The sequence below is a fragment of the Castor canadensis genome, chromosome 11 (genome assembly GCF_047511655.1).
Source record: "Castor canadensis chromosome 11, mCasCan1.hap1v2, whole genome shotgun sequence".
Classification (NCBI taxonomy): Eukaryota; Metazoa; Chordata; class Mammalia; order Rodentia; family Castoridae; genus Castor; species Castor canadensis.
The window spans coordinates 127,279,613-127,302,386 of record NC_133396.1 but is presented as its reverse complement, the minus strand read 5'-3'; the positions used below and the strand labels follow the sequence as shown (position 1 = coordinate 127,302,386).

The 22,774-nt window shown below is 40.2% G+C and overlaps 1 protein-coding gene across 4 annotated transcripts in view; it reads right to left on the bottom strand.

Moving 5' to 3' along the window:
• The window catches only part of Dstyk (dual serine/threonine and tyrosine protein kinase), a 54,934-nt gene that overhangs the window by 6,212 nt on the left and 25,948 nt on the right, over positions 1-22,774 (bottom strand). For 3 of the 4 annotated variants that reach the window (XM_074048517.1, XM_074048518.1, XM_074048520.1), the window contains 9 exons: positions 19,999-20,662; positions 15,488-15,720; positions 15,052-15,135; positions 7,042-7,218; positions 6,345-6,474; positions 5,828-5,984; positions 5,254-5,386; positions 3,373-3,486; positions 1,205-1,319 (listed from right to left, as the gene is read on the bottom strand). In XM_074048517.1, coding sequence (XP_073904618.1) covers positions 1,205-1,319; positions 3,373-3,486; positions 5,254-5,386; positions 5,828-5,984; positions 6,345-6,474; positions 7,042-7,218; positions 15,052-15,135; positions 15,488-15,720; positions 19,999-20,662 — 1,807 coding nt within the window. The remainder of the gene's footprint in view (positions 1-1,204; positions 1,320-3,372; positions 3,487-5,253; positions 5,387-5,827; positions 5,985-6,344; positions 6,475-7,041; positions 7,219-15,051; positions 15,136-15,487; positions 15,721-19,998; positions 20,663-22,774) is intronic. The other variant, XM_074048519.1, reaches the window with a different exon arrangement.

Sequence of the window (22,774 nt, the reverse complement as noted above, 5' to 3'; positions counted from 1 at the left end):
ATTATTTATCTCCAACCTTGTTTGCTATTATTCCCCAACATGGATCTCTTTTCTGTCATGCTTATTTCTAGTCTATGATTTCCCCTTCTCCTGTCTCCAGAAGTTTCTTTCCTTCACAATACATGGTTGGCCTGTGGAGAAACAAAGTCCTAAATTTAAAATCCCATATCCATTATCTTCTAGCTCAGTGTTTTAGGGGTGAGTTACTTCATCAATCTGGTCTCAACTTTGTCCACAAAATTGACATAAAAATGCATAAACATCTGGAGGCGTAGCTTAAGTTGTAGAGCACCTGCTTTGCAAGCATGAAGCCCCAGTCCCACCAAAAAAAAAAAAAAAGTTTTGCTGAGCACTGGTGGCTCACACCTGTAATCTTGAGAGGATGAGATTGGAAGGATGGCTGTACAAAGTCAGCCTGGGTAAACTGTTCACAAGACCCTAACTCCAAAATAACCAGAGCAAAACAGACTGAAGGTGTGGCTCAAGTGGTACAGTGTCAGCTTTATAGTGTAAAAAGTCCTTAGTTCAAACCCCAGTCCCACCAGAAAAAAAAAAAAATCAACATTACTGCATTATTTGAGAATTAAATGAAACAAAATACACAGTTGCCCACATGACCTTACTTCAAATATATACTTAATAAATGTGAGTTTCCTTTCCACTTACCAATTTTTCCAGATCTGACTCAAGTTCTACCAAAATCTCACCTCTACCACAAAATGATTAAACATTTCAACCTTTTTTTATCCTGTCACTGAACACCAACAGTATATTACATACATATATATGTACATAATTATATAGCCTTTAATTTAGCATTTCATACTACCTTATACTGCTTTCAAATTATTTGACTATCAATTTATCTCTATGTCAACTATAGGTTCCTTAACAAAGACACCTTCTATTAATTAGGAGTTATTCAGTCAAAACCTCATGGTAAACAACTGGCTGATTATGGCAATTATGGCACTAATTACCTAGAAATACCTCCAAAAGAGTACTTGGTGACTCCCATTTGCATGTTTCTTTCTCATTCCTTTACCTCTTTACTATTCCCCTACTTGCCTTCAGCTCCCCCTGTTCCCTGGTCTGTGCCAGACATGCCAGCAGTACTGGTGCACACTACTTAGTACCCTCGAGGGGTAGCACTAGAGGTTAAAATACTGAGCCAAGATCAAACCCACGCCCTGCACAGCCTTACCTGTGAAAAGTTCAGGGGCCATATGGATTGGTGTCCCCACAATGCTGCCTGACATCATGGCCTCTGGCTTGCAGAATCCTAGGTCAGTGATCTTGGCACGATTCTGTTTGTCCAGCTGCCAAAAGCAGGGTGAGTCACCTTGTTTCTGATGCTGCACACAATACTCAGCTGCAAACTCAGTTTCAAAGTAGGTACCTCAAAGTAGTACTTAATAAACACTGCCTCCACCCTCACTATCTCTAAATTCACTCCTATTACTGTCTTCCTCTCTATACTCTGAGCAACCTGGTGGCAGGGACTGTTTGTTTCATCTTTGTATTCCTGGCACTTAGCATAGTGCCTGGCACAAATCAAGACTTTCATAAATCTTAGAAGAATGAGTAAGTCCATGGAAGGACACTGAGGAGACATTTCAGTTCCCTGTACTCCTTTTGACTTCAAGGCAGAAAGCTGATAAGAAAGTTGAGGTCTTTTGGTCAGCTGAGGAGACTCCTGTAGTATTCTTTCATAAAGCTCCAAAAGAGGACTGAGGGGTAGGGAGAAACTGAGAGCCTGCCTAGCATATGCAGAGGACTGGGTTCTATTCCCAGCACCACAAAAGCAAGAACAAAAACAAAAAAGTAAATAAACCTGTCTCATTTGGTTATCAATCAGTCTCTTAGTCTCTGCCTACACTTTTAGAGCTCCTTCTCTTGCCCCAAACTGCTATAATCTTTGTACATTATTGAAGTGTTTCTAGAAACACCTTGATGATACTCTTAATATATTTTCAAAAGGAATATGTCAAAAAATTCCTTTTTTTTTTTTTAATAGCACTGGGGTTTGAACTCTGGGCTTTGCATCTGCTAGGCAGGTGCTCTATCACTTGAGCCACGTCTCTAGCTGCAGAAGATTCTTTAGGTAACAGGACTAGCAAGTTCATGACTATCTTACCTTTTAAGATATATTCACTCAATTTAGCTCTCATCCAGTAATCTCTCAACAAACCCTAAGCAATAACAAAGACCTGGGCACCTCAAAAATATCAATATTGGGCTGGTGGGGTGGCTTAGGGGGTAAAAAGCTTGCCTAGCAAATACAAGTCCCTGAATTCAACCCCCAGTACCACCAAAACACCCCCAAAATCCAAAAACAGCAATGTCATTAAGCAAAAAAGGGCAGAAAGACCATTCTAGATAAAAGGAGACTAAGGAAGTATGACAACAAAAATGCACTGTATTATCCTTGGATGAGATCTTGGATCAAACAAACAGATCATATTTGGGGCAATGGGATAGATTATAGACAATTGGACCATGCTAATATAGACTGTATATTAAATAACAGTATTGTATCAATGTCAAATTTCTTGAGTATGCTAATGACATTTTAATTATCTAGAAAACTGCCTTTTTTCTTAGGAGATACATATTGAGGTATTTAGGAATGAAATATTATCTGCAACTTACTTTCTCATACTTCAGGCACACTGGTATGTATGTGTGCACATGCACACTGTGAGTGAAAAGCAGGTCTATGAGTGAGTATGCTAGGAGAAACAGAGAATACAAGTCTGGGGCTGAGCACAGTGGCTCACGCCTGCAAACCTAGCTACTTAGGAGGAAGGGATCAGGAGGATCACTGATTGAGGCCAGCCTGGGCAAAAAGTCTATGAGACTCCATCTCAACCAATAGAAAGTGGGGTATGGTGACATGCCCTGTTGTCCCAGCTACATGGGAAGCAAAAATAGGAGGATCGCAATTCAGGCCAGTCCGGGGGAAAAATAACTGAAAGTGAAAAGGGCTGATAGGTGGCTCAAGTGGCAGAGCCACTCAGGGACAAGGCCCTGAGTTCAAACCCCAGTACCACCAAAAAATGAAAAACAAAAAAAATCAATAAAACAAATCTGGATAAAGGCTATGTGAGTCTTCATTGTGACACTCTTTCTGCTTTTCTGTAAAGTTAAAATTTTTCAACAGTGTAGGGGAAAAGCCTATACAATATAAGGTAGGTCTATGTTGAAACTCCTTCCTAGGCTCAAATCCAAAACATCATCCATCCACTATACTAGTAACTCTATTTTCCATGTGGACTTTTCCTAGGACCAAACTGATGTTTATATATACCCTCCAAAAGGTCACTTAACCCACAGAAGGAATGAATCTTCTTGGTCATAGCTCTTACTTACCAGCACATTTTTCAGCTTGATGTCACGATGGACAAGCCCCTGACTATGCAGGAAGCGGATCCCCTCTACCACATCTAGAGCTATCTGCAAACGTGTCTCCAGCGTCAGCCCAGCCTTAGGGAGACAAAAGAGCCTGTGTGTCATGACAGGGCAACACTTCAGCTCAACTTGCTTGAAGCAACTGAGACTTCTGACTGTGGGTCACTAAATGACTAAAGCAGTTGAGAGGGAAGCAGAGGAAAAGCAGGAAGAGCAAGCTGTAAAGGACACAAGCCAGGTAAAATCCCTTTCGGGCTGCAGGTAGGGCCAGCTGGACAACCCCCAGATGTGAGTAAGACAGGAAATGAATGACGGAAAGCACAAGCTCACTTCTATTAACTGAATGACTCTGGGACTGCCCTTAAGGCTATTTCTAGGTCCATTAGGCAGACTTACTTTCATTGCTTTCTAGGCCCAGTTAGCCCAGGTTTGGTTTTCACTCATATTACTTCAATTTTAGTCTCCTGAATTCTGGAAAAAGTCCTATCACATACCCAAAAGATCACATGGGGTCCTCCAGCCTGCTTATGTCATCCTTTTTTTTTTTTTGGCACTACTGGGGTTTGAACTCAGGGCCTCATGCTTGCTAGGCAGGTGCTCTACCACTTCAGCCTCTCCACCAGCCCTCCGGCCCACTTGTGAAAAAGCATCAGGTGCTACTGAGCTTAACTCCTCTGAAATGAAGAAGAGTTTGTGACTCTCCACTTAGAGCCATTTTCTTCACATTACTGACTCCTCAGGACACTGATTCGCCTTTCTAAGGATTTCTCTGCCTTACTTCTGGAAGAATCCATATAAACATATACAATGAGAAGGTGTGAAAAGGATACTAGCCAGACACTCTGAGGTCAGCTTCTTTCTCCTTCTACTCTGTTCTAATGTACTGGTGGCTGTTTTAGAAGAGGGTTTAAAATTCAACTGAGGGTTGAATTCTCAAAATTCTTCAGTGGTATATCCTAATTCATTTTTAAAAATCAAGATCACATAAGTGATTTTTTTTTTTTTTGGTGGTTCTGGGTATTGAACTTAGGACCTTGTACATGCTGAGCACGTGCTCTACCACTGAGCTGCATCCCCAACCCTGTATCAGCAATTTTTGCTTTAAACCTTATCAGGGTTTATGCTGGAGTGTGTAGGTTGTATACCCTCACATTGTTCCAACAAATTTGAATCCTATGGAAATTCTTAACATTTTGACTCCCAGTATAATTTGTTCCCAGTATCTCTTTGCATGCTATATCCCCTTATTCCCAAGATAAACCAACTGCTCCAAAGTGCCTGGTGTTCTTATTCACCTTCACATACCCTGGCATTATGCTCTTCCTTTCCCCTGGTATAGCTTCTTTCCAACTATCCAAATTCTACCCATCAAGGTACATATGTCAAACTCAAATTCCACATCTTCACGAAATATTCACTAATTACAATTCTCTTAAAAGATCCTGGAAATTAGGCTGGCAGTATAGCTCAAGCAGTAAAATGCTTGCTTAACAGGTGTGAGACCCTGAGTTCAGTCCCTAGCATCACAAAAAAAAGTTCCTGGAAATTATACTTATAATATAATTACTGTGCTTAATACAGGGCCTTGTACAAAGTAGCTGCTAATAAATATTAAGAATATATACTGGGGCAAAAAATACGTTCTGAGAATTGTTTAAGGTTTTCTGGAAATAAGTGCAGTAAAGCCTGATTACTCTAACACTCTAAAGTGAGAAACTCTGAATAAACAGGAAAGAATTAAAGTCCAAAAAGTGGGAAGGAGGGCCTAAAGGAAAAAGAGAAGAAATGAAGTAGTGGGTCTGTCTTCCAGCTGAACCTTGCCCTCTCCTGGCCTCACCTCACCTTCAGCCCTGTGTAGAGATCCCGGTGTAGTCGCTCCATAATGAGCAGCACAGCAATGCTGGAGCCACCACCATAGTTGTAGTCGATGACTGACCCATGGAGATCCACCAATCGCTCATGTTTCGGCAGAGACCTGTGAGAAGGAGAGAGGTCTGGCCCACAATATTTGGGCTCTAATCCTGTATGAGATGCTAGGATATAGGAAAAAATAACCTCAAGGCCATGCTTAATCCAGATTCAAAAGGAATGGACCTCAGTGCAGACAGAGACCACAGAGAACGATCTCTCTATCAAGGTCAAAGAATCAGAATCTAAAACTGACAGGCGCTAATGACTAAGAAAATAAAACTCAAATGGAATGAGGAGTCTGAGAAATTACAATGGTGGGAAAAGAGCAAGCGAAGGCCTTAAAGAGAGCATATGTCCAGGCTAGACCCACAAACATTACTCTACAACATTTTGAAACATAGGTATGGAGAGATAGGGCATGATAGCTCTTGGTATAAAACTTATTCCAGCCTTCTAGCTGCTTCTCTGGATCTTTCCCATAGAGATGAATGAAACCAGGACCCACCTCATGTAATGAAACTCCAAAGCCAGATCATTCCAGTGCTTCTCATCTGGAGGGACAACCGACTTGAGGGCACAAGGAAAGTGTCCCCCCCAGTTGTCACATAGGTATACCACACCATACTGGCCTCGGCCCAGTTCCTGTCCTAATTTAGGTTTACCTATAAGATATAGAGACACAGATAAGGCAAGGGGAATGGTAACTTTACTGGACAACTTCTTTAAGATTCTTAGATGGGAAACTACCTAGAGGCTAGGAAATCGTAATTATGCCAGGGGAAGAAAATCTAGTTCACTCTAAACTAGCAGAAAATAACTTGGCTGGTTTCCTTTAAAACCACCTTGGTCATGTTATTTAAACTACATAAATAGCAGGACCAAACAAGACTTCCAGAATCCAAAATCACATCAGTAACAGCTTAGGCAGCTTTGCAAGGCAGCAACTTGAGACTCTGTGATTCTCAAAAGCTGGACATAAAAATGTCCTCCACTAATTTACTTGGGAAAAAACAAGGACTCACGATGCAGCAAGACATCCTGTAAAGAACGGCTCTCAAGGGAAAGGCGGGCCAGGCGGGGGGCATGATCTTTCCGAACCTTCAGCCATAGATCTTCAGTTTTCTCCAGCCGACCTGAGTGGCCAGCTTCCAACTTGGAAGGAAACAGGAAAAGATCTGACTTAACAAATCCCTACCCTCAGCTTCCTCACCTGTTACATAGGAATAATACTATCTACCTCATATGGATAATTCTGAAAATTAAATAACATGTATGGGACATGTTTAATACAGTGACTGGCACATGGTGAACTGCTAATAAACAGTAATTTTCCTCCTGGATACACAATCACATCTATCTACTCTACACACACACACACACCCCAGACAAGCAGATATGATATAACTATGAATTAGTATGGAAACTGGAATGTCTTTCCTTTCTGTCATTCATTCCTAAAATACTATAGAAACTCCTCTCCATTCTTTCCTCACTCAGTGAAGTGGGGAAAAATTAACTGAGTTCCTTCCATTCTCCCCAGACTTACAAAAATATCTGCATGAAAACTTATTGCTGAAACTTCCTATCACATAATACTATCCTCTAGCAGAAAATAAACTGATTTTTTTTAATTGTAAGGAGGGTAGAGAGCAAAGTATTCCCTGTGGATGATGCTCCTGTCTGCTTGTTCCAGCTGCACCTCCTTTCCTACATACCAACCTGCCGCAGGGAGGCTGCAAAAGCCTCGTGAGAACTGTTGAGCCGAGTCCGGAACTGGCTGCAAATGCTCTTGGCCAACTTGGAGGCACTGAGGCTCTCGATGGCTTCCTGGGCCACCTTCCTCTTCCATTCCAGAGTAATGGTGGGCGGGCTCACCCACGTGATGCGCTGGATGATCTGTCAAAAAGGAGACAGTGGGATCACTGAGGGATAAGAAAGGAACTACAACAAGACCCCCAACAATGCCCTCCTTTTCTGGGATACCCACTCATTAGAAGCAGGCTCTTAAAATAGGAGCCATACGAAGTCTGAGGCTCCTCTCAAATTCCACGCACCTCAGAAGTAGGGCTCGCAGGAAGGCATCAAAACCACTAGGCCTAGTCTACATGCTCACAAACCTCAGTATGCTACATTCAGTGTGGGGAGTGCCTGCTACATCGCTTTCAGAAGCAGTAAATAACTGTACATAAGAGCCAGGGCCAATTGCAGAACAGGAACCACATTCTCGGCTTCTGGCAACAAGAATGCCTAGTTTTGAGAAAACATTTAGGTTGGATAAAAAAAAAATATGAAGAGGATTCCAAGATGGCGGCTAGAGGGAGGAAGCAGAAAGCGAGCCTCCTATAGTGAAATCTTGGAGAGATGCGGGAGACACACTTTGCAGGCATAATCACTGAGAAAAGGCATAACTTTGACCCCTCCACACCTCCAACCGGCGCAGAGCATCTCCACTTCACGTTAAACAGAGAAACCAGGAGGGCCCCTGGGCCGCCAGTCCCCGGCACCCAGACAGCTTGGGAAGACGCGGACCAGGTGAGCTTAGCGGTACCGCAGTACTCCCACAGACAAGCCTGGGCCAGAGCAGCATAGCCCCCTGGACAGACTGACCTTCACCCGGGGAAAAAAGAGAAACTGAGTAATAAGCAATAAGAGCAATAAAGACACTGGAAAAGAGGAAGGGGCGCATGGAGCCCCAAAGATTGGGGGAAGGGAATCCTTCCTGGGACTGTAAATAAACAAGCTGGGCGCTGGAGAGGCTCTGGCGGGGGCACCCGCCCAGCAACCAGGAGCAGGAAAGCTTGTGAGAGTGGAGGAGGGAATAAAACTCCACAGGAGAGGAGGGAGGACCCACTTCCCACGTGAACTGTAAACAAACGTGGCGGCTGGCAGGAGCAGCAGCACCGCCCAATAATCAGGAGCAGGAAAGCTTGTGAAAGTGGCTGTGGGAGGAAAAGTGCACAGGAGAGGGGGGAAGACCACCTCCCACAGGAACTGTAAATAAACAGGCAGGCCTGACAACGCGGGGGCAGGGTCACCTTTCCCAGTGCTTGGAAAGGGGAAAGCCTGTAGCAGAGGCTTCCGCACAGGATAACTCTGAACAAACAAAGCCTGTGGGACCAGGTGAGTGCTAAGCTCACCCCAGAGATCTGCATAAACAACACCTCCAGCAACAGCAGGCTGACAGCAGCGGGCAGGCAAGCCACAGCTGCAGATACCATTCTCAGAACTGTCTCCAGACTCTTTTTTTTTTGTCTCCCTACCTTTGATGAGAGAACAACCGAATTACACCTACATGCTGAAAAACTTACTGAAACTGTATTGCATTTGAACTTGGGACACTTGGTGGGGTTTTTTTTGTGCGTGTGTGTAGTTTTGTTCTACTTTATGCGTCCCCTTTGATGAGACAACTACAGAACAACATCTGAGGCACCATCTCCAGGATTGGAGACTGAGATGGACACCCAAATTATTAAGACTGAAACTTCATTGCATTTGAACTTGGAGGTTTTTTGGTTTTTTGCTTTTTTTAAATTTTCTATTTTTTCATTTTATTTTAATATATTTTTATATATAGATTTTTCTTTCATTTACTTTTTTATTTTTATTCTTATCTTTTTTTTATTTTTGATTTTCAATCCTCTCTCTGTCTCTCTAATGTCTGTTCAGCTTACTGTTGATTAGTACACTAAAGCTCCCTGTTTATACCTTTGAAACCTTCTTGTCTGATACCTTGTTCTGTTTTCTCTCTCCAGTCTGTGTATTTCTTTTTCCCATTTCTTTAACTTCTTGCTTTCCATCTCAGCTCACCCTTCCATTCTAAATATTACCATTGTTATTATTACAAGCTAGAAAATATTTAATTGCACACAGTACAGGGACAGTAACAACACCAAGGACAATGACAGGAAGACAGAAAAAACAGGGAAACCAGTTTCCCCACAGCAAAAAATTAGTACAGGAACCAGAGGGGAATGAAGAAAACAGGTACTCAGATCCAGACTCCAACAAAATGAAGATAAACTATGCCAAAGGACCCAATGAAGCCCACAAGAATAATTTAAAAGAAGACATACTACAGGTACTCAATGAGAATTTTATAGAGATGATACTGGATAGGGTCAACCAAAATGTACAGGAGACACTCAAGAAATTCCAAGACAACAAAAATAGAGAATTTGAAAAAGCAAAAGAAGAAATAAAGGAAACCATAGAAGCACTGTATAAACACCAAAGTGAAAGAGAGAACACGATGAATAAACGGATAAATGAACTCAGGACAAAAATAGACAACATTAAAGAGGAAACCAGCCAGGATATGGAAAACCTCAGAAAAAAGAACAAAACAGAAGTGCAAAACAAAACAGAAGGCCAATCCAGCAGAATAGAACAAACAGAAGACAGAATCTCAGAACTTGAAGATGAAATGGTAATTAAAGGAAAAACTGAAGAACTATTAATTAAACAACCCAAGACCTGTGAAAAGAAAATGCAAGAACTCACCAACTCCATCAAAAGACCAAACTTGAGAATCATGGGCATTGAAGAAGGAGAAGAGGTGCAAGCAAAGGGAATGCGTAATATATTTAACAAAATAATAATGGAAAATTTCCCAAATCTAGAGAAAGATATTCCCATACAGATGCAAGAGGCCTCCAGGACACCAAACAGACCAGATCAAAATAGAACTACCCCATGACATATCATCATTAAAACAACAAGTTCAGAAACTAAGGAAAGAATATTGAAGGCTGTAAGAGAGAAAAAACAAGTAACATACAAAGGTAAACCCATCAAAATCACAGCAAACTTCTCAACAGAAACATTAAAAGCAAGAAGAGTGTGGGGTGAGATCTTCCGGGCACCGAATGAAAATAACTTCAACCCCAGGATACTCTACCCAGCAAAACTATCATTCAAAATAGATGGAGCAATAAAAGTCTTCCATGATAAGCAGAAGCTAAAACAATATGTGACCACAAAGCCACCACTACAAAAGATTCTACAAGGGATTCTGCACACAGAAAGTGAAACCCAACTTAACCATGAAAGAGCAGGCAGCACCAAACCACAGGATAAGAAAAAGCAAGGCAGTAGAGAGTAACCTCAACTTAGATACACACAATCAAACCTTCAAACAACTAAGACAACTAAATGACAGGAATCACCACATACCTATCAGTACTAACGCTTAATGTTAACGGACTTAATTCACCCATCAAAAGGCACTGCTTCACAAAATGGATTAAAAAGGAAGATCCAACAATTTGTTGCTTACAGGAGACCCATCTCACCGACAGAAATAAGCATAGGCTAAGGATGAAAGGCTGGACGAAGATTTACCAAGCCAATGGCCCCCGAAAACAGGCAGGAGTAGCAATGCTTATCTCTGACAAAGTAGACTTCAAACCTATGTTGATCAAACGAGATAAAGAAGGACATTCCTTACTAATAAAAGGGGAAATAGACCAAAAGGAAATAATAATTATCAACCTGTATGCACCCAATATCAACGCACCCAATTTCATCAAACATACCCTGAAAGACCTAAAAGCATATATAAACGCCAGCACAGTGGTTGTGGGAGACTTTAACACCCCATTATCATCAATAGATAGGTCATCCAAACAAAAAAATCAATAAAGAAATCCAAGATCTAAAATATGCAAAAGATCAAATGGACCTAGTTGATGTCTACAGAACATTTCATCCAACTTCTACACAATATACATTCTTCTCAGCACCCCATGGAACCTTCTCCAAAATAGATCATATCCTAGAGCACAAAGCAAGTCTCAGCAAATATAAGAAAATAGAAATTATACTGTGCATACTATCTGATCACAATGCAGTAAAAGTAGAACTCAACAATAAAAGTAAAGACAAAAAACATGCAAACAGCTGGAAACTAAATAACTCATTACTTAATGAAGAATGGATTATCGATGAAATAAAAGAGGAAATTAAAAAGTTCCTGGAAGTCAATGAAAATGAAAACACAACCTACCGGAACCTATGGGACACAGCTAAGGCAGTCCTGAGAGGAAAGTTTATAGCCATGAGTGCATATATTAAAAAGATTCTGAAAGATCCCAAATCAATGACCTAATGATACATCTCAAACTCCTAGAAAAACAAGAACAAGCAAATCCCAAAACAAATAGAAGGAGAGAAATAATAAAAATAAGAGCTGAAATCAATGAAATAGAAACCAAAAAAACCATACAAAGAATTAATGAAACAAAAAGTTGGTTCTTTGAAAAAATAAACAAGATCGATAGATCCCTGGCAAACCTGACTAAAATGAGGAGAGAAAAAACCCAAATTAGTAGAATCAGGAATGCAAAAGGGGAGATAACAACAAACACCATGGAAGTCCAGGAAATCACCAGAGACTACTTTGAGAACCTATATTCAAATAAATTTGAAAATCTTAAAGAAATGGGCAGATTTCTAGATACATATGATCATCCAAAACTGAACCAAGAGAAAATTAATCACCTGAATAGATCTATAACACAAAATGAAATTGAAGCAGCAATCAAGAGTCTCCCCAAAAAGAAAAGTCCAGGACCTGCCTGATGGATTCTCTGAATTCTATCAGACCTTTAAAGAAGAACTGATACCAATCCTCCTTAAACTGTTCCACGAAATAGAAAGGGAAGGAAAACTGCCAAACACATTTTATGAAGCCAGTATTACACTTATCCCTAAACCAGGCAAAGCCACCTCCAAAAAGGAGAACTATAGGCCAATCTCCTTAATGAACATTGATGCAAAAATCCTCAACAAAATAATGGCAAACCGAATTCAGCAACACATCAAAAAGATTATTCACCACGACCAAGTAGGCTTCATCCCAGGGATGCAGGGGTGGTTCAACATACGAAAATCAATAAACGTAATAAACCACATTAACAGAAGCAAAGACAAAAACCACTTGATCATCTCAATAGATGCAGAAAAAGCCTCTGATAAGATCCAACACCATTTCATGATAAAAGCTCTAAGAAAACTAGGAATAGAAGGAAAGTACCTCAACATTATAAAAGCTATATATGACAAACCTACAGCCAGCATTATACTTAACGGAGAAAAACTGAAACCATTCCCTCTAAAATCAGGAACCAGACAAGGATGCCCACTATCTCCACTCCTATTCAACATAGTACTAGAATTCCTAGCCAGAGCAATTAGGCAAGAAGAAGGAATAAAAGGAATACAAATAGGTAAAGAAACTGTCAAAATATCCCTATTTGCAGACGACATGATCCTATATCTTAAAGACCCAAAAAACTGTACTCAGAAGCTTCTAGACATCATCAATAGCTATAGCAAGGTAGCAGGATATAAAATCAACATAGAAAAATCATTAGCATTTCTATACACTAACAATGAGCAAACTGAAAAAGAATGTATGAAAACAATTCCATTTACAATAGCCTCAAAAAAAAATCAAATACCTAGGTGTAAACCTAACAAAAGATGTGAAAGACCTCTACAAGGAAAACTATATACTTTTGAAGAAAGAGATTGAGAGGAAGACTATAGAAAGTGGAGAGATCTCCCATGTTCATGGATTGGTAGAATCAACATAGTAAAAATGTCTATACTCCCAAAAGTAATCTACATGTTTAATGCAATTCCCATCAAAATCCCAATGACATTCATTAAAGAGATTGAAAAAAATCTACCGTTATATTTATATGGAAACACAAGAGGCCACGAATAGACAAGGCAATACTCAGTCAAAAGAACAATGCAGGAGGTATCACAATACCTGACTTCAAACTATATTACAAAGCAGTAACAATAAAAACAGCACGGTACTGGCACAAAAACAGACATGAGGACCAGTGGAACAGAATAGAAGATCCAGATATGAAGCCACACAACTATAACCAACTTGTCTTTGACAAAGGAGCTAAAAATATACGATGGAGAAATAGCAGCCTCTTCAACAAAAACTGCTGGGAAAACTGGTTAGCAGTCTGCAAAAAACTGAAACTAGATCCATGTATATCACCCTATACCAAGATTAACTCAAAATGGATCAAGGATCTTAATATCAGACCCCAAACTCTAAAGCTGATACAGGAAAGAGTAGGAAATACTCTGGAATTAGTGGTATAGGTAAGAACTTTCTCAACGAAACCCCAGCAGCACAGCAACTAAGAGATAGCATAGATAAATGGGACCTCATAAAACTAAAAAGCTTCTGTTCATCAAAAGAAATGGTCTCTAAACTGAAGAGAACACCCACAGAGTGGGAGAAAATATTTGCCAGCTACACATCAGACAAAGGACTGATAACCAGAATATATAGGGAACTTAAAAAACTAAATTCTCCCCAAACTAATGAACCAATAAAGAAATGGGCAAGTGAACTAAACAGAACTTTCTCAAAAGAAGAAATTTAAATGGCCAAAAAACACATGAAAAAATGCTCACCATCTCTAGCAATAAAGGAAATGCAAATAAAACCCACACTAAGATTCCACCTCACCCCTGTTACAATAGCCATCATTAGCAACACCACGAACAACAGGTGTTGGCGAGGATGCGGGAAAAAGGAACTCTCTTACACTGTTGGTGGGAATGTAAACTAGTACAACCACTCTGGAAAAAAATTTGGAGGCTACTTAAAAAGCTAAACATTGATCTACCATTTGATCCATCAATACCACTCTTGGGGATATACCCAAAAGACTGTGATACAGGTTACTCCAGAGACCCCTGCACACCCATGTTTATTGCGGCACTATTCACAATAGCCAAGTTATGGAAACAGCCAAGATGCCCCACCACTGACAAGTGGATTAAGAAAATGTGGTATATATACACAATGGAATTTTATGCAGCCATGAAGAAGAACGAAATGTTATCATTCGCTGGTAAATGGATGGAATTGGAGAACATCATTCTGAGTGTGGTTAGCCTGGCCCAAAAGACCAAAAATCGTATGTTCTCCCTCATATGTGGACATTAGATCAAGCGCAAACACAACAAGGGGATTGGACTTTGAGCACATGATAAAAGCGAGAGCACACAAGGGAGGGGTAAGGATAGGTAAGACACCTAAAAAATTAGCTAGCATTTATTGCCCTTAATGCAGAGAAACTAAAGCAGATACCTTAAAAGCAACTGAGGCCAACAGGAAAAGGGGACCAGGAACTAGAGAAAAGGTGAGATCAAAAAGATTTAACCTAGAAGGTAACACACACACACAGGAAATCAATTCAAGTCAACTCCCTGTATAGCTATTCTTATCTCAACCAGCAAAAACCCTTGTTCCTTCCCATTATGGCTTATACTCTCTACAACAAAATTAGAAATAAGGGCAAAATAGTTTCTGCTGGGTATTGGGGGGGGAGGGGGAGGGGTGGAGTGGGTGGTAGGGAAGGGGTGGGGGCAGGGGGGAGAAATGACCCAAGCCTTGTATGCACATATGAGTAATAAAAAAAAAATATGAAGAAGCTAGTGAGGTGGAGCCATGGGGCTCCATGAAATATCATTTTAACCCACCACATTTAAGAGTTAAAGGAAACACTGTTAATAATAATTATTTGAAAATAGGCATAAACTAGAATTCTCTCAGGCAGGCAAACTAGAACGCAAAGCCACCTTACATTAACTGCAGATTCTAGACAGCCGTTCTCTGTTGGAGTGACAGAATTCATGTGAGTCAAGGTGGGGCTGAAAAAAACATTTTTTTTCTCTAGCAACCCCTACCTGCTTGATTTGTTCCCACAGCATCCTAGTAACTGAAGACCCTGAGTGAAACGTGACTTCAACATGATAGGCAGCATTTAAGATCTGAAAGAGAACATACAAAAGAAAATATGCCCTAGTAACTACTTCGAAAATGATGTTTTCTTCAAGAACATAGTCCAGTCTCAAGGTTTCTAAACTTATCCCTTAATATACATGCTGCAATGACACATTGATCATCCATTTTGTGACTAGTTAGGCCCTTTCACTTCCTCTCCATGTTTATCATTTGCAATTTTACAACTCACCAATACCTCCCACAGGCAGTGCTCACGTAATAGGAAAACTGGCAAAAAGTTGAAAGGGAAATTCTTCGCTAATTTTAAGTTGGGCTTATAGGAGAGTTGTTCCATGTGTTACCTGTAACATAGTGTCCTAGCAACTACTCTTGGCATACCTGTTTGAGATAATTACTGGTGATGTGAACTGAGACATCCTGAGATTTCTCTAGGCTCTGCAGACACCTTTCCAGGGTCCCGACAAAGCTCTCTCGTAGGTAATCCACTGAGCTAATCAGCTTGTTAGCCACTGCCTGATTAAGCCTGGAGATGATGAGCTCCTGGATTTGCCGGATGCAGCATTTGATCTCTCTGGTGCCCACTGGCTCTCCATTGTCAGGGATGATGACATCTACAGAGGTAGAGAGAATAAACTAGTTAGCAGTGAGGGAAATGGCAGACACACTCAGTAAGGGCATGCCCAAATCAGAGCCAACAGACGATCAGGCTAATAGCTACAGAAAGACACCTGTCAGTGAGCACTGACCCTTAGCATGATCAGGTGTCAAGTAATTCTTCTCAAGCAAATGCTGAGAAGGAGCAGTTATGTCTAAAACAATCTTGTTGATTTTATTACCTATTATGTTACAGGAGGGAGGAGTAACACTTATCGAGTGCAAATTATTTGAAAGACACAGTGATAAGCATTTTACATAGGTAAACTATTTTCATCTTTGCAATAGCTTTGTCAGGTAAGCATTACTCATATTTTATAGATCAGAAAGTAGGTTTTTTATTTTAAAATTTTTTATTATGATACATTCATTATACAGGGAGATTCATAGTGGTAATTCAGATTAGGCTTATTTGCACATTGGTTAGATCACCCCCATCCTCCCTCCTCCTCAACCCCCTCCGTGCCCCACTTAAAGCAACTGCAAAAAGTTTCTTTGTTCTATCATATAAGTATATGACGTCCATCAACCATATACTCTCACCTTGATCTCCTTCATTCACTCTCCCCTTCCCACTAGTGCCCCCCCACACTATACCTATATCACAGTCCTGTCTTTCATTATTAATATTTAAGTTGATGTTCAAAGGGGTTTCTCTATGTATCCCCATTGTGGGTATACTTTACTTTGGTCTATTCAACCTGTTCCATTGCTCTCCCCTACCCCTTTATCGCGCCTCCTCCCCCCATCCTTGGCACTTTTCAACAGCTTTCAGTACACATCCTTACATCCTCTGCCTTCACAAATGTTATGTTTTATGATATTACTGATGCTCTGTCATTCTCTTTTCCCTTCCCTCTTTCCCCAAGTTCCATAGAGTAGTTCCACCATTACTAACATATTCTACATATGAGTTTGTATATGGTCATGTTTGTTTTCGTGCATATATTTACAGGAAGTAGTTTTAGAGAGAAGACAAAGTGAGCATTGGGAAGGGAATGCTATAGTTAGGAAGTAGCTAGCAGTTGAACCCAAAGCTCACTGATTACAAAGCCTAGGATCTTTGTAAAACTTCACACAATCCAGCATATTAATGAGAAGAATTCAAGAGTTAGGAATTTTATTCTAATTAACTTTTAGATAAATAAAAAGTAAAACTCAATGGTTGTCCCATGTCGCTACCTTTCAGGATTTAAAACAAAAACCTATTTGTAAGCCAAAAGAAACACTAACTTAAGGGAAGTCAAAAAAGATCTGCCCCTAGAAAAGCATTCTCAGGAAGTCTACTGGTGGAAATTTAATTTGGTACCACCTCGTCACAGGAAACTTAGCAATATCTATCAAAAATTTATAAAACCAACCAATAATGAAAATCCCACATACTCTCTGACCTAATTACTCTGTATCCAGAATCTTCAATGATGATCAATGAAGTACAGCTTATAATAGCAAAAAAAAAAAAAAAAGGAAACAGCCTAAATGTCTATCACTAAGAGAATAAATACACTGAGACTTATCCATCGTTCACAGAAGACAGATTTGTATGCACATTTATAGAAGGCTTTCTAAGATACAGATTGGAAAAGTAAAAAGGCAAGATGCAAAAGAACATACAGAGGGGAACTGGATGGCTAGGAACAGTGTCTTTGTCCCTTTAAATTAAGTAACATGCATGTATATTTTATCTTTCAAAAAATAAATATTCAATCCCAGCTCCAAGGGAGGGATACATAGGATTGAGATCCTGGCTTCCCCCAGGCAAAAAAGTAAGATTCTATCTGAAAGATAACTTAAGCAAAAAAGGGACAGGATGTGGTTCAAGTGGCAGAGTGCCTGCCTAGCAAGCACAAACCCCTGAGTTCAAATCCAAGTAATGCCAAAAAAATTAAAAATAAAAATATTTCCCAAAGTACTTGTATCATGTTAACCAGAATACAGTCATTACCTTTACTTAAATCTAATAACAGCAACAGAAATGTGTCTCCACAGGATTTTTTAAGTCTACTTATCATTGCCTCAAGAATACCCAGTAAAAACTTAGGAGCCAAGAATCAGACATGTAAGTTGTATCTAATATGTAGCCATCTAAGTAAGTAGATCCACTAATCTACAATGCAGTCATCAGTCACACATTTGATCTACTTGTTTGGTTATTCCTGCTTCTGTTTAGCTAACCACTCTCTCCTAGATACCAAACATGGTATGCCTGCCACAGTACAATCAAATATTTCACTGTCTGCCCAACCTAACTGCCCCTACCTGCTTTTATCATGTGCACTATGATGCAAGTACTGATGTGTCAGTGTCCTTAATTAGATATTGAGAGCACTTCTTAGGATTTCCACTGCAAGTGAGCATTTCTCAGTCAATCCTCCCTGTAGTGGGAATTCACTAAAGATGTATCTTTTTTCATCTGTAAAAGACTTTTAAGAAATCAAGCACCCTATCCTTGCTGAAGTCAGCTATATTTCCTTTGTATTCACACGCTAGATACCATTGTTCACAAACTCATTCATTCTCCAAAGATGCACTGTATTCAAGAGTCTGTTGGGGCTGTGGGTGGAGCTCAGTGGAAAAGCACATGCCTAGTTTGCATGAGGCCCTGGGTATAATTCCCCACCATCAAAAAAAAAAAAAAACCAAAAAAACACTGCAAAGGATTTGATGATGAGTAATCCCCAGATTGTACTCTCCTTCAACCCCACGATTTTAGAAAATAGTCAGATGAACATATATAACTATAATAAAATAGAATGTGAAATATGCCAGGAATAAAAAGTTACAGATGAAATGCTATGGGAGTTCAGATGAGTGCAATTGTTAGTAGTGAAGAAAATTAAAGATGACTTTGTGAAAAATGGCATTTGATGAAGGTTTGAAGGATAGGTAAGATTTGGAGATTCATAGAAAAATAAAAGATATTTCTGGCTGAAGGCAGAGTACTAGCAAAGAAAAGGGGAAGGGGTGTGTAGAGGGCAGCAAACAGTTAAAACCAACCAAATAAAGATTACAGGAAGGTGAACAGTGGGAAGTACAATTGGTAAAGTTGGTAAGAATTAGGCTTTGGAAGATCTTTATTACTCAGCTGAGGAGTTCAAACTTAGTTTCTAGGAGAGGGAGCCAATAAAGATGAAGCAGAGAAAGAAGTTAGGGAGAATGATTAGGTAACAACAGTTAGACTGAAGAAGACAGAATAAAAAAGCATAGATGGATATAAAATATGGAAGATGCATCCATATTTGGCAATGGGCTAGACATGGGGGCCTGGGAAAGAAGAAAATTAAAGATATGTCAAGTTTTTGAAGCTGGGTACCAGGCAGAAGGTTGTATCAGTAACTGGGTACAGATTAAGAAGCTATAAGGCATGAAAATTAGAAGTACAGGTTCAGGAATCAGACTGTCTTAAAATAATTCCCATCTCTACTACTTACTAACTATAGAACCTTGGGAAAATTACTTAACCCTTTTAAGCCTTAGTTCTTTCATTTAAAATATGGAAATAAGCAGAATCTATCTAGGGAGGATTCTGAAAACAGACATTAGGTCCCATGTCAGTGGTCTTTAGTGGTCCTGAGCACCAATATTTTTAGAAAACTCTCAGGCAATTTGAATGTGTACTCACAATTGAGGCTCTAAAGAGTAACTTGCAAACCATGTCACTGTAATTAATAGGTAATAGAATTAATGTTCATGCATGAAGGTTTATATAGTAGTCAGTATATAGTCAGCAGCATCTAAATCTCAGACATCAAAAGACCTGACTAATCACTTTTGCCCAATTTTGTTAATAGCCATTTGTGAAGAATGATACTACCGAAAGGCTAAAAACACTACTTTGGGAAATCCTCCTGACTTGTGTTTCAGAGCAGTCTGAAAAGAAAATGAGACCATGAGACAAAAAGAACAGTGAAGAAGCCTGGGCCAAGCTGATACAGGATGACATAGTGAAACTCTTCAAGCAGCTTTTCTTCGGCTCCATTAGGGGTCAAGGGATATAGCTAGAGAGTGGAGATTAGAAAGTTATTAGGATGAATTTACCAAAAGCTAGGCTAATGGTCCTGGGAAGGATTGACATGACTCTTCCAGGAAGGTCCTTAGAGCAAGAGAGGCCATCTTGGCTAAATCATTTAAGGTGGGTACCTGCAGAACCTTAAGAATTAATGTACTCATTTTCCAGCTAGAGAAGCTGGAGGCTCCTGTAGTCCCAGCACCTCACCAAACTCTCTGGGACCTACCTTTAAACTCCATATTGGTAGCATCATCCAGAAGTTCCTCTTTCATGGTGTTAAGTGTCTCAACAATCATATCTTTCATTTCCTCCTGCTTTCGATTAGCTATATTCATCAGTGACTCATACAACTCATTCTCCTTTTTTCGAGTATATTCTAGACGTTTGGGAGTAATCTGCAGGTCCCGCTGCATGTCAAAGGCCTGGTTAATAAAGATGTCCAGGCAGTGGCAGTGCACCAGGTTCAGGGCCTTGGCTGCATCCACTAGGCGAGTCTGTAGCAGCTGGTGAGAAAATGTGCTCAAGTGTCTAAGCTTCTCACTTTGCTCCACCAACATGCTCTGAGCTTTAGTGTCCTGGCCAGGAGCCCCACAGTTCCAGAGATTGCTGCTCAGATAGCCCAGGTCACTCAGTTGGCGATACAGTGGTGACCTTTCACTCTCTGTTCTCCTGGTGGAGGAGTCTATTATCTCCAGCTTTGACACTTTGAAAAAGAACATGGGGAAGGAGAAATACTTCCGGATTTCCTGAAGCTCTTGCTCATCCCTCTCAGACAGTTCACCTTTGTGGAGTGCATAGATTATCACAGGCAAGAAATCATTCGCCAAGTCACTCAAAACATCCACTGCAGGTCGGAGGCCTTGGCATGGTGCCACCACAATGTCCACTTCCTGGAAAGGGAAGGGAATCATATCAGCATCCCAGGGTCATAATCAATCCTTGCCCCCCCAAAGTCCCACAGAGACCAAAATCCAAATGTATGTGGGAGCAATTGGACTTCAGTGCACCCCAATCATTTGTCCACCTCCTTTCTTAGCTACCAACACTTGCTTTGCAGCCCATAAATGTAGGCACTCATCTAGAGAGAGTGAAAAGTGAATAAGTAAGAATGAAGGTAGTTCCTCTAGCCACTTCAGATGAAAAGAATATTTAGTCCCTGCCTTCCTTTGTTGCTTGGAAATTCCCATTGATCTCTCAGAGAAATAAGACAAATAATGAAAGTTATCAGACTAGAAGTGAGTCTGCCTAGAACATTCCTCCCCTTCTTGCCCTCCTCTCACACCCTCATCCCCACTTTCTAATCCAGCTAACTCATTAACAAGCATCCTTTACAATTTTGATGCATGTCATCTCATATCCTTATAACCTTTATTACACAATCCCAGACAGTCTTTACTTCCTCCATCCATGTTCAACAGATTTGTAATTTCTTTCTTTCTTTTTTTTTTTTTTTTTGTGTGTGTATAATACCTCTAAGGCCTAGCACAAGTATGTCCACAGTATTGCTGAACCAATCAATCATGCTACCAACTAACAGCCAAGTTCACTAAATTTTATTGTTGTCCTAGGCTAAGCCTTTGCAGGCATCTCCAAGTTGGCCACCTAGATCTTGATAATGCCTTTCAGAATATGATCACTTGGTATGGCCTTGCCAATGTTTGGCCTTTCTATTTTGGAGAAGGCAATCCCCTTTACAGATAGGGCGGGGCTTCCAGGAAAGCTCTTGGAGTGTGGGGTTTCTACCAGGAAGCACACTCTTTAGCCTTGCCCATCTTCCCACCTGGAGCAAGATGTGACAGCCAGAGAAGCAATGTCCAGCAGAAAATCTAGGCAAAAACCTGAAGGAGGCAGTCAGCACTAAGGATGATGAAGCAAAAAAAAAAGAAGGAAGCGTAGGTCCCTGCCAATCTCGGTGCTGTCACACCAGTTCTCAACTGCCTACCTGCAGATTTCTTTTACATGAGAGGGAAAAATTAACTTGTCTTGTTTAAGCTCATGTTTTTGTGATGATCTGTTACATTCAACTGTACCAATCCTGATACTCCCAAGTTTCTAAAATAAGTTTCCAGAGTGATCTTTGGTTTAGAAATATACAGGTCCTTTTTTTTTTTAAGCCTATCTTTTCTGCTTTTGTTTTCTACTTCTTTCCTGAGAAATGTAAAGGCACTTAAGAACACTATTTCTATCCAATGCATACGCTGCTCCTTGTAGCTCTGAAATTTTCTACACAAAGGTGTGACTGGGGACTCAATGCCTACATCACTAGTATGGGTACACAAATCATGCTATATTCAGAGGTCTGCAAACTCAAACCTAACCCTTCATAGCACTTGAGTGTACCTTAGAGAGTTATAAAAGTCCTTAACAATAGTCAAACTGGATATTTATTTGAACTTAAAAGATATGCAATTTTGCTTATTTTCTTTCTTAACATCTGCTTTTACTTCTTACCTTATTTGAGAAGGATCTTGTTTGTCTGTTTGTGGTGCTAGGGACTGAACTCGGCCTTGCACATACTAAGCAAGTGCTCTTACCACTTGAGCTATGGACCCAGTCCTTTTATTTTTATTTTGTTTTTCAGGTAAGGTCTTGCCACTACCTTTGTCTGGGCTGGCCTTGAACTCAAGATGTTCCTGCTTCCACTTCCCAAGTAGCTGGGTTACAGGTATGTGCCATCATGCTTGGCTGTGAAGCATGTATTTTTCATAAAAGATTTTAAAAAATAAAAACCTGACACCTTGTCCTTTTTGATAAGAAGGATCAAAAGGGATAAGAAAGAGTCAGGAGCCAGGTGGGGTGGCACACACCTATTATCCCAGCACTCGGGAGGCTGAGGCAGGAGGACTGAGTTCAGGGCCAGCCTGGGCTATATAAGGTCCTGTCTCGAATGAATGAATGAATAAATAAATAAATAAATAAATAAATGGAGGGAGGAAGGAGAAGATGCTGGCCAATTATATATAGTATTTGTTTTCTACTAACACTGACACTTGTTTGTCAAT